Source organism: Zootoca vivipara, chromosome 2 (assembly GCF_963506605.1).
Source record: "Zootoca vivipara chromosome 2, rZooViv1.1, whole genome shotgun sequence".
Classification (NCBI taxonomy): Eukaryota; Metazoa; Chordata; class Lepidosauria; order Squamata; family Lacertidae; genus Zootoca; species Zootoca vivipara.
Window position 1 is genome coordinate 36,387,565 of NC_083277.1, and position 12,821 is coordinate 36,400,385.

Sequence of the window (12,821 nt, forward strand, 5' to 3'; positions counted from 1 at the left end):
GCAGTAAACATACACCACTTTCTTCTCCCTGTAGCAGTTTGCATGATTAGCACTGGGCACACTGTTCATTCTGTGCTACCAGCAGTATCTTCTTTTCCTTTCCTAGCATCACTGTCAAGAAGCAGAGGCTGAAGTTACAGCCCTGCATTCCTATACGTTGTGTGTCTTGCAAAGTGTTAACTAAAGCTTGGCAACGCAGCTCAGCTGCTTGCGTCTCAACAAGCAAAAAATGCAAATCCATTTCAGTATCCCTGATGTAGCAGAAACATTTTTACACGTTTCACTGATGTTCATTATCAATGCAATGAACACCAAGCAGCGAGAGGATGACAAATGCTAGGAATGTGTAGCGCCACACTGTTCTGATCTGTCTCTCCCCATCTTATTAGCTGGAAAAAACATTCCATTTCTCAAGAGGATTTCTAACTAACGAGGAGACACTGATAATCATCTGGATTCCTTCCACACAGATACACATACACACCCGGTATTGTGCATGAGCTTGGCAAAAAGATCCGTTCAAAGAAGCCATTTCCACAACTGAATATTTGAACCTTATGGATTCATGGGGCTTTAAACAAAGCCCCATGAATCCATAATGATTAATGAAATTTTAATGGTTCTAAGGAAAACTGCCATGTTTTCAGGAGCATTTTTCCAGTGCACAGGCTGCTCTTGGTAATGTTTGCAAAATGCAAAACATTGCAAATATTAACGAAACCCCATACATAGGAGGATCTCAAAGCACTTATTATTCATTCTCAAAACAAGTCTAAATGTGCAACCACCAAGCTTATTATATTTTCCTATGTTCATAAGTTGAAAAAGTGGTATGAAAAAACATGGAAAAAGCAGTGTTCATGACATTTAGAAGAACTAACTGAAGGACAGGTAGGTAGCTATGTTGGTCTGCCATAGTCGAAACAAAATTTTAAAAATTCCTTCCAGTAGCACCTTAGAGACAAACTAAGTTTGTCATTGGTATGAGTTTTTGTGTGCATGCACACTTCTTCAGATACACTGAAACAGAAGTCACCATATATAGTGAGAGGGTGGGGAGGGGTATTACTCAGAAGGGTGGTGGGAATGGGTGATTGGCTGATAGGTGCGGTAAACCTGTTAACGACTGCAATTGGTCTTACAGGAAAAAGCAAGGGGTGAGATGGCTAAAAATAGCTTTATCATGTATAATGAGATAAGAATCCAATTCAGACCATGTCTCTCCATGGTTTTAAGTTTGTCTGAATAGAGACATTGGATTCTTATCTCATTATACTGTACATTTTAGCCATCTCACCCCTTGCTTTTTCCTGTAAGACCAATTGCAGTCATTAACAGTCGTCAACAGGTTTACCACACCTATCACTATATATAAGGGTCTGGTGACTTCTGTTTCACAGTGTATCTGAAGAAGTGTGCATACACACAAAGACTCATACCAATGACAAACTTAGTTGGTCTCTAAGGTGCTACTGGAAGGAATTTTTTTTATTTTGTTTTAACTGAAGGACAGTAGAGAAGAAGGGATAATTATCTTTTTGTTTTATACCCAATTCAGAATACACCTAAAACAGACAGGAAATTTAGCTGCTCTGGTCTTATTAGTATCAGGACTTACTGTAATCGTCGGCTGTGGAGTCTTGGGACTACATTCCCCCAAAGCCCCTGCTGCTGAACTGACAAACCTCAGCAACCTGCGCCATCCTTTGGGTTTCGCTGCAAGCATCTACTTTTACCTAACCCTTTAACTATTTGTTGCTGTTAAGACACTTGTCACAAGGGTTAATGCAGACACTGAAGTACCTTCAACACTTGCTTCCAATCTTGGTTTATGGCTTACAGTGTCATGTGAATGCAACCACAGGCGCATTACTGATTTATACACCTTTTGCAACATAATCCTAATTTTACTTTTCAATAAACGTGCATTTTCACGATCATTAAATGCTGCTGGATCCTCTTTGAAAGCTAGCACTTGAAAACTTAGCTCACAAGGCATGCAATCACCTCAAAATGCTCGTGGAAAAAACATTTTAATAAAGGGCAGGGGGAAATAGTAGGCCGGGTGGTGCTGAAGATTATTAATGTATAAAGCAAATAAATGGTTCAGTTTTGTTAAGCTAATTTTCCATTTTCCCTTTGAAACCATAATGTTCAATAATATATTACTGCTGTTTAAAATTGATGAACCACTTTATAAGCCTCAGCAGCTTCTTCACTTCCAATCTACTATCTTAGAGGCCTCCAAAAAATGAGGAGGGGGAGTCTCATGACCTTATTCCTATACACATGAAAACACCTTTCAGCTCAATGAGCAGCAAGCCATGCCATCACAGCAGATACAAAGTGTAACAGAGCTACCTGTGGCCTCACCAGCATCCCAAAAAGACTGAAGCATTCAAAAGCAGACAACGCCTCAACTCACAGAAGCAAAAGAGTAAGAAAAGGAAATGCATGCAAGGCCTTCTACACGAAGGATTTTTGCAGGACTAAACAGAGGTGGGTAAATCTCTCCTATTCAGGGGTGTCAACTTGAATAAAATATGGGAAGCAAGTAAGCCCCGCCCCGCATAATCCAGCACATGACGTGGTGCACGTACACCATTTGAATGGCAATGCCCATCAACTTTGGGGGGAACAGTCCCCTCAAATCATTTATTGGGGAACCAAAAACTCCTTGATCCCTAGGAGTTGGCTCCTGTGCTCCCATTAGGGCAAGAAAAGGTTGCAGCGCTCCTACTAGTTGGGCCTGGTGAGCATTTAAGGTCCCCAACCCAAATCTGCGGGTTGCCATCTGATTGGATTTTATTCTGATCCTGATCTGATTTTAGGGTGTATTTCAATTGGTTGCCTGGTTTTATGTTAATGTGTTATACATTTGATGTTGGCCGCTCTGAGCCGGTTTGATGTTAGCCGCTCTGAGCCCGGTTTTGGCCGGGGAGGGCGGGGTATATTATTATTATTATTATTATTATTATTATTATTATTATTATTATTATTATTATTACAATCATACGTCATGTATGTCCGCTTCAGGATGCATCTTTTCAGGTTACGGATGCGCCGAACCCGGAAGTCCTGGAATGGGTTACTTCCGGGTTCGGTGCATCTGTAACCTGCGTGCATGTGCAGAAGTGCTAAATTGCACTTTGCGCATGCGCAGAAGCGCTGCATTGCATCACGCGTGTGTGCAGATGCGGCACTTCATGTTGCGGCCTTTTCATGTTACAAATGGGCCGCCGGAACAGATCTCGTTTGCAATATGAGGTATGCCACTGTACTCTTAGAAGAGGGGCTCCAAATGCTTTCGTTTATGAGACAGCATAGTAAAGAGATTTCCTGGTCATCTTCAGATAGTTAAGTTACACATATTGCTGCGTTTGCCCACATTCTTACAATCCTAAAAGATTGGTACAAAAACAAAGGTTTTAAAAGTGCCATTCTTCAAGTAGCAAAGAAAGACAGGCTCATATTATTAATGGCACACCTTTGCTAGCCCACTCACTGACTGTGCACACTTTCTCAAGTACAATGAACTAAGTTCATATCCAAAGAGATAAAAATCACCTTTGTAAATGCCTTTGCAGGGCAATATAGCCTTCTATAGCTTCCTCTAAAGGAAGGTAAGAAAACGAAGCACCACAATAGGTTTAGACTTATGTAAATAAGTTCCTTTAAAACAGGCACGTCCAACAGGTAGATCGTGATCTACCGGTAGATCACTGAATGCCTGCGGTAGATTACTGGTAGATCACTGGCACCCCCCCAAAGAAGCTCAAGAAGTTTGGCTCCTCTAAAAAAAGCTCAACATTTTCGCCCTGCCCCACCCCCCAAAAAATGTGGCTCTCTCCCTCCTTAAAAAAAGCTCAACAACAACTTTGACCTGAACCTCCCAAAAGGGGGTAGATCACTGCCAGTTTTTAGCTCTGTGAGTAGATCACAGTCTCTTGGGAGTTGGCCACCCCTGCTTTAAAAGAAGCAAACCCAGATGTGCCCAGTCACTAGGTTGGAAAACAAGGACAATAATAGTGGTATTTTCACATTTCTCTCCAGGACAGATCTTGAATTTGAAACTCATACCGTGGTCTTTGTACCTGATAATGTTGCTGATGAACAAACAATTTCTTTGAAGAAAAAGAGAAGCTGCCTTGAAAATGTTTTGGAATGGAAAGGCAGGATAAAATAAATATGGTTGTTTGCTATGACAACCACACTTCCTTGTTCTAATCTTCTGCATGACTTTAATCACATACTGTATAGGAGAAATCAAACACACACACCACACTCCACCCCAAAGCTTCTGCAATTTAAACCGCAACACTGCAGAGCATTAACAGATGACTATTTTCCTAACAAAGGCCACTATGCTTTGCAAAGGCAAATTCTCTCACAGCATTCATGGAACCCAGGCTTCTTTGTTTGGCAAATGGAATGAAGGACTGTATAAAAACAAATTGTTCTGATCTTCCATTATACTACTTATACTACTCATTCACTCCAACAATACTTAAGATTTTCTGTCTGAAGCAGCCTTAAAACCACTTTGATACAGCTCACAGACCACTCAAACTATATTTTGCATTTTCAGACACGGAGGTCCTTTACAAATAAATTCATAGGACTGAAAGCAGGATCTTCTTTCATTGACTTAAAAATATTAAATGGGCCTCTCGTGGCTTATTTGGCAAATCAGCTGAGCTTTGTCTAGTCCCATAGTATTCAAGCTGCTGTTCTTTTGGAACATTTTCTCCAACACTAAATGATCATCATTCCTTACATCAGCAATCGGTGAAATGGATAAGGGACCAGAACAACAGACAACGCTTTCATTAGATGAAACTCAGAACAAATCTGTCTTATAAACAACCTTGTAAAGAGAAAAGCTGTAAGCAAAATGCATAAAACATAAAAAGGCATCTCTCTCTAACATGTAATTATTTTTCTTAATGCAAAATAAAGTTCAATGTCTAAACAATAGTTCTGAGTCTTCCCCCTGCCCTGCTTTCACACCTTCACTTGCAGCCCCCATTTTTCCATTAGCATAGAAGAGCCAGCACCCTCCAGCTGCTTTTGCTTGGGGACTTAGTAATAATTAGTTCAACATTCACAGTATGTTCAGGGCCTGTTCAATCCATTCGCCAGATGCTACTCTTAGCTCCATCTGGCTGCCAAAATGAATGGAACCACAATGAGCTGTCTTTGCTTTTCATCTGCAACAACAACCACTGAGTTAAAGGGTCTCGTAAGGATTTCTAGCCCATTAGGTTTCGGTCCCTCTTTTCATTTCACTCTGCCACTTCCACTATTTATACCACTAGCTAAGGATGGTTTACATAAAGAAGTGTATGCTGGATAAAGGAGGAAGCATTACTGGTGGGGGAATAATTTAATCCAGAGTTAGGTGAGCAACCTGCACTGGATAGTTACAGGTAGGTAGCCGTATTGGTCTGCCGTAGTCAAAACAAAATAAAAAAATTATTCTTCAGGTATCTGAAGAAGTGTGCATGCACACGAAAGCTCAAACCAATAACAAACTTAGTTGGTCTCTAAGGTGCTACTGGAAGGAATTTTTTTATTTTGTTTGCACTGGATAGGTTACACTCCTCCTTAACACACAGGTTCATATTCTGAGCAGCTGCTTCTGGGTGCTCACTAGGAGAATCAGAATAAAGAGATTACAGTGGTATCTTGGTTCTCAAACTTAATCCGTTCCAGAATTCCGTTCCAAAATCAAAGTGTTCCAAAACAAAGGTACAAAATGGATTAATCCATTCCAGACTTTTAAAAACAACCCCTAAAACAGCAACTTAACATGAATTTTGCTATCTAACGAGACCATTCACCCATAAAATGAAAGCAATAAACAATGTACTGTAGTCACACAATCCATCAATCAGTAGCTGAACTGGGTTCCACACAGCCGCAAAAACAAAAAATGCAAAATGAATAGCAAAAACAAACAGACCTTAGCGTAACACTCAAAACGGAAGTGTGGCACTCAAATCAAAAGCGTAACACTCAAAACGGGGCATGTTCGGCTTCTGAAAAAAGTTTGCAAACCGCAACACTTACTTCTGGGTTTGCAGTGTTTGGGTTCCAAGTTGTTTGAGTACCAATGCGTTTGAGAACCAAGGTACCACTGTATAGGGAATTTAGCAATATGAAGTATATAGGATTTTAGTAATTCAGCAGTACAAGCTGCAGCTCAGAATGAGGTGGAGTACATTGGAGAGACCATCACCATTCACCTGGCACATTCAAAAATTTTAGATCACCAGGAAATGAATGACACAAGGGATTAGGTCCAACAGACAAATGACAATGACAACACAGAAAGTACTTTGCAGCTATGATTGTCAAAAAGATTAAAAGGAACCAACTAAAAACAACCAATATGGCCAAGGGCAAGAAGAAGGTAAAAAAAATTCACTGAGGAGCTACAAAACTAGACAGTATTAATATCCTCCTTTTCTTCTACATTCTTAATTCATTTAGAGTTCAGAACCTCAAAGGCACATACTAAAAAGGATCAGTCATGTTCATTACTCCATACTGAAATACGGAACATTAAATATGCAAACTGAATTACTTTGTGATTATAAATAAATATGCAATATCAATGTATGCAAGCCTTACCCACCAGAATGTCAGGCATGCCCAACACATTGTCAAAAGACCAACAGTAGCAGCCAACCCTTAAAGGACTATTTTGAAAGGGAAAGACACAAGTTTGTAAATAAGTAGCTCAGCAAACCTCCTCCCCCAAGAAACCAGCTGAGGAGCATACCGAATCTCTGTTACCATTTTTTTTTTCATTTCCTCAACCACCTCTGCTCCCATCAGTCATCTGAAAAGGCCCATCTCTCTGAGATCACATTGAAGACTGCATTTATTCAACAAGCCTGGGTCTCTTGTGCCTCCTTTCAGAAATAGAAACATATAGGCTTACTTGAACTGATGGTGTTCCCTGGAGCTGCGAATCTTGGAAGAAAATCTTTCCGCAAGTTTTTCTAAGTTCCTAGAATACTCCAGTTCAATCTCAGCCTTTCTGCGGAAGAACTCCTGGAGGTCTTGCAGGAGCTGCAACCGGGATTCAGACTGCTGTTCTAGGCATTTGAACTGTTCCACCAACTGGGTACGAATTTCTGGACACACAAAACAGAAAGCAAAACAGCATTACAAACAAATGGTAACAGAGCCTGTAAGCGCTCATTTATTTTGCTGCCCTACTAAAGACCTCTCACATTGACAGCACTATACTGAGCATGCCCAGATAAGTACAGATTAACAGGCTACATAAACGGATTAACTTCACATAAGTACATAAATACATAAACAGATTGACTTTAAACCTTTAAACACTGGGGGAAGGGGAATCCTCTCTTATATACCCTTGTAAGGGGGAAAGCAACTGGACTGAAACTGAAGTGTCAGCGGTGAGATTAGATTGAGAAATAATTTCCAGCGTCTCAAAGAAATGAAATAAAAGTGTGGGGCATGGGTGGTTGCATTACTAGAAGACTAGTAATATATTCATTTATTAATATATTTTTTACACTCTATCTTTTTTCCATGCACAACTTGGGGTCCAGCAAATGAACACCTTTACTAAAATTACATGTCACTGAAATCAAGCAGAATTTGACTGAAATTAAGCAGGACATTCAGAATTTAAGGATTTGAAAGCATACCTTTAAATATATAAAATAAAATAAAATGATTATAATATAATATAATATAATATAATATAATATAATATAATATAATATAATTACAGCCATGCCATCTGTGTTTGTGGGGCCTCCAATATTTCTGATGTCTAAAATATTTGACAAATTACTACTGTGTGGTAACTGCTAACAATTACTGACATTAAGCAACGTTAGATTCACCAATCTGAAACACACGCACATATATACATACATATATATATATATATTAAAGCAAGTGCTTTTGCAATACAATAGTGTGACAATGATTGAACAGAGATGGTGGTGGTGGTGATTTATACCCCACCCATCTGGCCGGGCCTTCCCGGCCACTTTGGGAGATATTGTCCAAAATCTCCCAGGTGCAGAACATCACGTCCAATTGCTAAGGAATAAATAGTGGTAACAATTCTAACTTCCATTGAAGCTCAGGTCCTTGAATCCAAGATACCTGAGGTCTGCTTTTTGTCCCTTGGTAGTATAGTCCTGATTTTTTTATTAAAAAATGCACTGAAGTGGTCAGAGGACTTGTTCTCAGGTTGAAAGGATACCCAATATCGTATGGTGGCCTGGTAGTGGGCCCCACTGTTTCCCTTGCATGTGCCCACCTCCACTGCCACATTCACCACATCCTTCTCAGGACCAAAAGAAGATCTGGCAGAAACAGGATAGCCAGCAGGAAGGAAAGAACCAGCTAGGACTATAGTTGCTATGCTGCTCCAGCGCATGCACTCTGCTGTTGGGTCACAGCCAACCAAGTGCACGCACAATCTGACCACAGCATGGCAGGGTGCCATAGATTATGTCATGTGCGCACTGGCTGCCTTCCTGCTGGCTCCTTGGTTTCTCATTAGCAGTGGTACAAAGTTTTCTCTGTTTCTCACCGTGGCAGGGAGGGTGTCAGAAGCGGAGCAGGCTGGGTGCGAGTGGAGGCTCGCGGCTTGGTGCTGGGGGCCTGGAGGGAGGCCAGCAGGCTGGAGGCAAGATGGCTAGTGGGTGAAGGAGCCTGTTTGTGTGTTGGTCTATGTGAGCGAGTGACAAGGGGAGAGGGAAAAGGCTCAGTGGGGGAGAGGGGCTTTCATTTGTATGCAAAGATATGTGTTACAGAGGGATAGGACCCTTCAGGCTTTGGGCTCCCTCACCACCAATTAGTGGTACCCCACCCACCTCCATCTTGCTCAGGAAATGCAGCCCTCTTCCCAAAGAAGTTGCCTTCCCTGCCCTGGAATTTTAGCTGCAAGGAGCAGAGAAATAATGCAAAGCAATTTTCACTTCATTTGTAGTTCGGCCTGTTCCAGCCACACTCTCAGATGCATCTAGAACCGACAACTTTCAGAGATAAGTTTATAGACTAACATGCACCCAACAGCAGCTTTACATGAAATATATCGAGATAAATTGGTTGCTTCCCATGCTGATGTTTATCAAGTTATAGCTGTATTCAGTAATATCTGTCAGATTAATATGCCCTGTTTAGTAAATCAGGCTCTCTTACATGATATATCGCCTTGTACATCAAGAGAAAAAGCATTGTTTCCTTTTGACGTTTATCTCCTGCCACAAAAAAACCAACAGCTTCCCCAAACACAACTTCACTTTTAAAGCCTCTTAGATAATGTAGCAGAGTCTGCAAATCTCTTTAAACAGGATTGATCCTTGGAAGACAAACAATCAGAACTGGGAAAGAGCAATATTTTAACTCTTAGCCTCTATTTTTAAAAGTGGCCTCTGGCTGCTAGAAGAACAATACCCCCATCTGTATTTATGGGTGTGGATATAGAAAACAAAACAAAAACACTGCCACCCCCACTTTCTGTTGAATATTGAAAATACTTACGTGTTATTTTTTTCTGAATGGTTAAGGGAAAGAGGAGTAGCTATCCCTTCTTTCAGATGAAAACAAAATTCCATTTGAATCTAACCAGACTCTGCAATCACCATCAAAATCATTCAACTCTACAGTTCTAAAATTCTATGACTCTCTGTGTACATCTGCTGAAGGAGGTATGGAGGGTGGCAACCAGAAAATGGACTGTTTCATGGCAGGTTGGGTATGTTTACCCCATTCAAGTCCAGACATTTTATTTTATTTTATTTTTACTAGTTGGTAAAAACCTTCGTTCTAAAGAAATGGTTTTCAAAAGAAATGGTTTTGGCTGAACATCTTCCTACTCTTGCTTGCTTGCATACATGTGAAAAATGAAGATTTGTCAGTTAAGCCCTATTCAGATGTTTCCCCTCGTCTGATGACAATTGTGCAAGGAGGGAGAGGGAGGTTGCACTTCCCTGCTCATCACCCAGTCCACATGGCCCCTTACACAAGGGTGACTTGCAACTTTCATTGTAAGGGTAAATTAGGACCCTGCAAGATCAATATTCTAAATCATGCTGCGTCTCTACACAACTAGAGAAAGCTCCCCACTGCAGAACTGCAGCCTACAACAAATGAAAGGCTGCAGGAATGGGGATGGGGATGTGAGAGAGGTGCGGGGCCGGAAAGTGTGATCCCACTACATAGGAGCCAACTCCAAGGGGCCGTGGGGGCTTCAGCCCCCGCAATGAAATATTTGAGGGGGCCGGGCCCCCACAAAATTGATGGGCATTCCCATTAAAATGGGATGTGTGCACTGTGCCATGTGACTGATTATGTAGGGCAGGGCTTACCTGGGCCCCCACAATATTTTATTCAAGTTGGCACCCCTGTCTCACTTTCCTCCCTCGCACAAGTGTAATTGTGCAAGAGGCAACACCTGAAAAAGGCTATAGTGAATAGGGCACAGAGGTTGCAGTCATGTACACATTGGTGCATATATCACTTTTTACTTTAAAAATATTACCTCATCAGATTCCAGCATAAAATTTCCAGGCAGCCTTATTAAAGCCTTTAGGGTATTCATGAGAAGCAGCCATCTACCCCCCCCCCCCCCGTCATCCCCATACCTCCTGTTTTTCCTCAGCCAACCAAGGTAAAGCACAGGATAGGTCAATGCCTATTCCAAAAAAAATGATAGGGACTGTATTCCAGACAGATCTAAAAGCACAACAGGCAATCATTGTATTCAAATCCCAGTTCTGTATTTGTTATTTTGAACTGCTGCAATATTTCGAGGTTTGGGTTGCTTATTGCCTTCTCCCAGGAAACCGTTACTGGTTATTTCTTACTATCCCCTTTCCCCCCTTTTCCATGAAGTGGTTTCTCCCAAAGAGCATATCTGAAGCACAGAGAGAGATGTTATTTATTATTCATCAGGTATCAAGCATAGTTGTCTAATTCTACTCTTAATTGGCTGCAAACAAGGATAGTAAATGCACTGGCAAAACACAATAAAGTGGGGGGGGCAGCATTTGTAGCTCCCTGGTCTATGCTGAGAAACTACTAAGCACACTCACACAGCATCCCTCATTTGATATTTTGCGGGGAAGACAATTGGGATGGGCTCTAATTTTTAAGAAGTGGTTTATTGCCTAGATATCGATTACAGGCAGAAGCAGCTGCACACAAAGAAAAGACACACATTTATTTATTGGCTTTAACATTTGTTTTGAAAAGCAGAATTGGCCATGACTTCTTCTTTCTGAAGAACCTGAAGCATCACATTGTCTTCTGGGAACTGCCCTGTACGGTATTTGTAGCTTTCCCAATTGAACAGTAACAGCAAAGGGACATCAGAATAATCACTGCTGCATGCCAAGAATGCTGCAGATTCCTTCTTACAGAAAGAGGTTGCTCTGTGAGGGGTGGAGCTGACACAATCAGTCCCCTGTCTTCTTCCTATTTTTGCCACACTGGCCCGAAGATCTCTAGGCAACAGTCCCTCTTTGCCAAGCACACAAACAAGCAATCACACATTTTGCTGCCGTAATCAACAGACAGTCCTTCAGCTCCACAACCCCACACAGGGCACCACGCTAATGATGTGCCACTTTGGCATTTTCAAAGTTCATGCCGGAAGTTCACCCACACATCAGCATCATCTGAGTTATGAGTAGACAAAGGTCAAACTCAACAGACACACAAACAGCTAGCTAATTGGTATCCAAAAGGCACTCAGCTGTGAGCAGACACACAAATAATGGATACAATTGGCAAACCTTAGAAGAGGGGTCAGCAAACTTTTTCAGCAGGGGGCCAGTCCACTCCCCCTCAGATCTTATGGGGGGCTGGACTATATCTTGGGGGGGGGGGGAATGAACGAATTCCTATGCCCCACAAATAACCCAGAGATGCACATTAAATAAAGCACACATTCTACTCATGTAAAAACACCAGGCAGGCCCCACAAATAACCCAGAGAGGCATTTTAAATAAAAGGACACATTCCACTCATGTAAAAACACACTGATTCCCGGACCATCTGTTGGCCGGATTTAGAAGGTGATTGGGCCGGATCCAGCCCCCGAGCCTTAGTTTGCCTAGAATCACAGCACTGTTGTTGTTTTTTAAAAAAAGGAAAACAGGATTGAAGCAGAAGATAAAGGAAGGGGGCTAATATAAAATAGCCAGGAAACCATGTGGCAGTGTTAAGAAAGAAGAAGAAAAATCTGTAACTAGCCTTTTATAGGGATTGAAAAGTTTAAAAAATATTTAAAATGACCAAATGAGCTTACTTAAAATGATAAATTCAGGTTTACAATCATGATCACTTTGAACTGACAATAATGGCAATTTGGGTTTTCTGTGGAATGACGCTTTCTGTGGAATGAAGCTTTCTGTGGAATTCAGCAGCAAAGAGTGGGGTTTTTGTGGGGAAAGCAGGGGGGGGGAGTGCTCGGACAAAGACCTGGAAAGCCTAGGAATTTAGAACACAGTCTCCTTTCTGTGTCTGCTTTGCCTGCTTCAGAAAGGTATTATCCACTAAATGAATCCAGGTATTTTCCACAATTTTCTGAGTAAGTGCACACATTCCATTACACTATTCGCATAAGGGACTTAAAAGGGGGGGGGGTAACAGAAACCAAAGCAGATGTCCCTGGAAAATTGTCCAGTTGCTCCAAAATACAAAAAGCAGCAAGCAAGAATGAGCTTCTAATAAAGAGAACTACACTGTAAGGAAAAAAAACAGGACAATGTTGACTAGACCACCAAAATACTGATGGACAACAAAAGAGGTT

General features: G+C 41.3%; 1 protein-coding gene across 6 annotated transcripts in view; it reads right to left on the bottom strand.

Moving 5' to 3' along the window:
* The window catches only part of SRGAP3 (SLIT-ROBO Rho GTPase activating protein 3), a 175,420-nt gene that overhangs the window by 89,174 nt on the left and 73,425 nt on the right, over positions 1–12,821 (bottom strand). For all 6 annotated transcript variants that reach the window (XR_004692015.2, XR_004692016.2, XR_009557095.1 and 3 more), the window contains exon 2: positions 6,950–7,145. Coding sequence is in view for 3 of the 6 variants with exons in the window: in XM_035106571.2 (XP_034962462.1) it covers positions 6,950–7,145 (196 nt within the window). In the remaining 3 variants the exon portion in view is untranslated. The remainder of the gene's footprint in view (positions 1–6,949; positions 7,146–12,821) is intronic.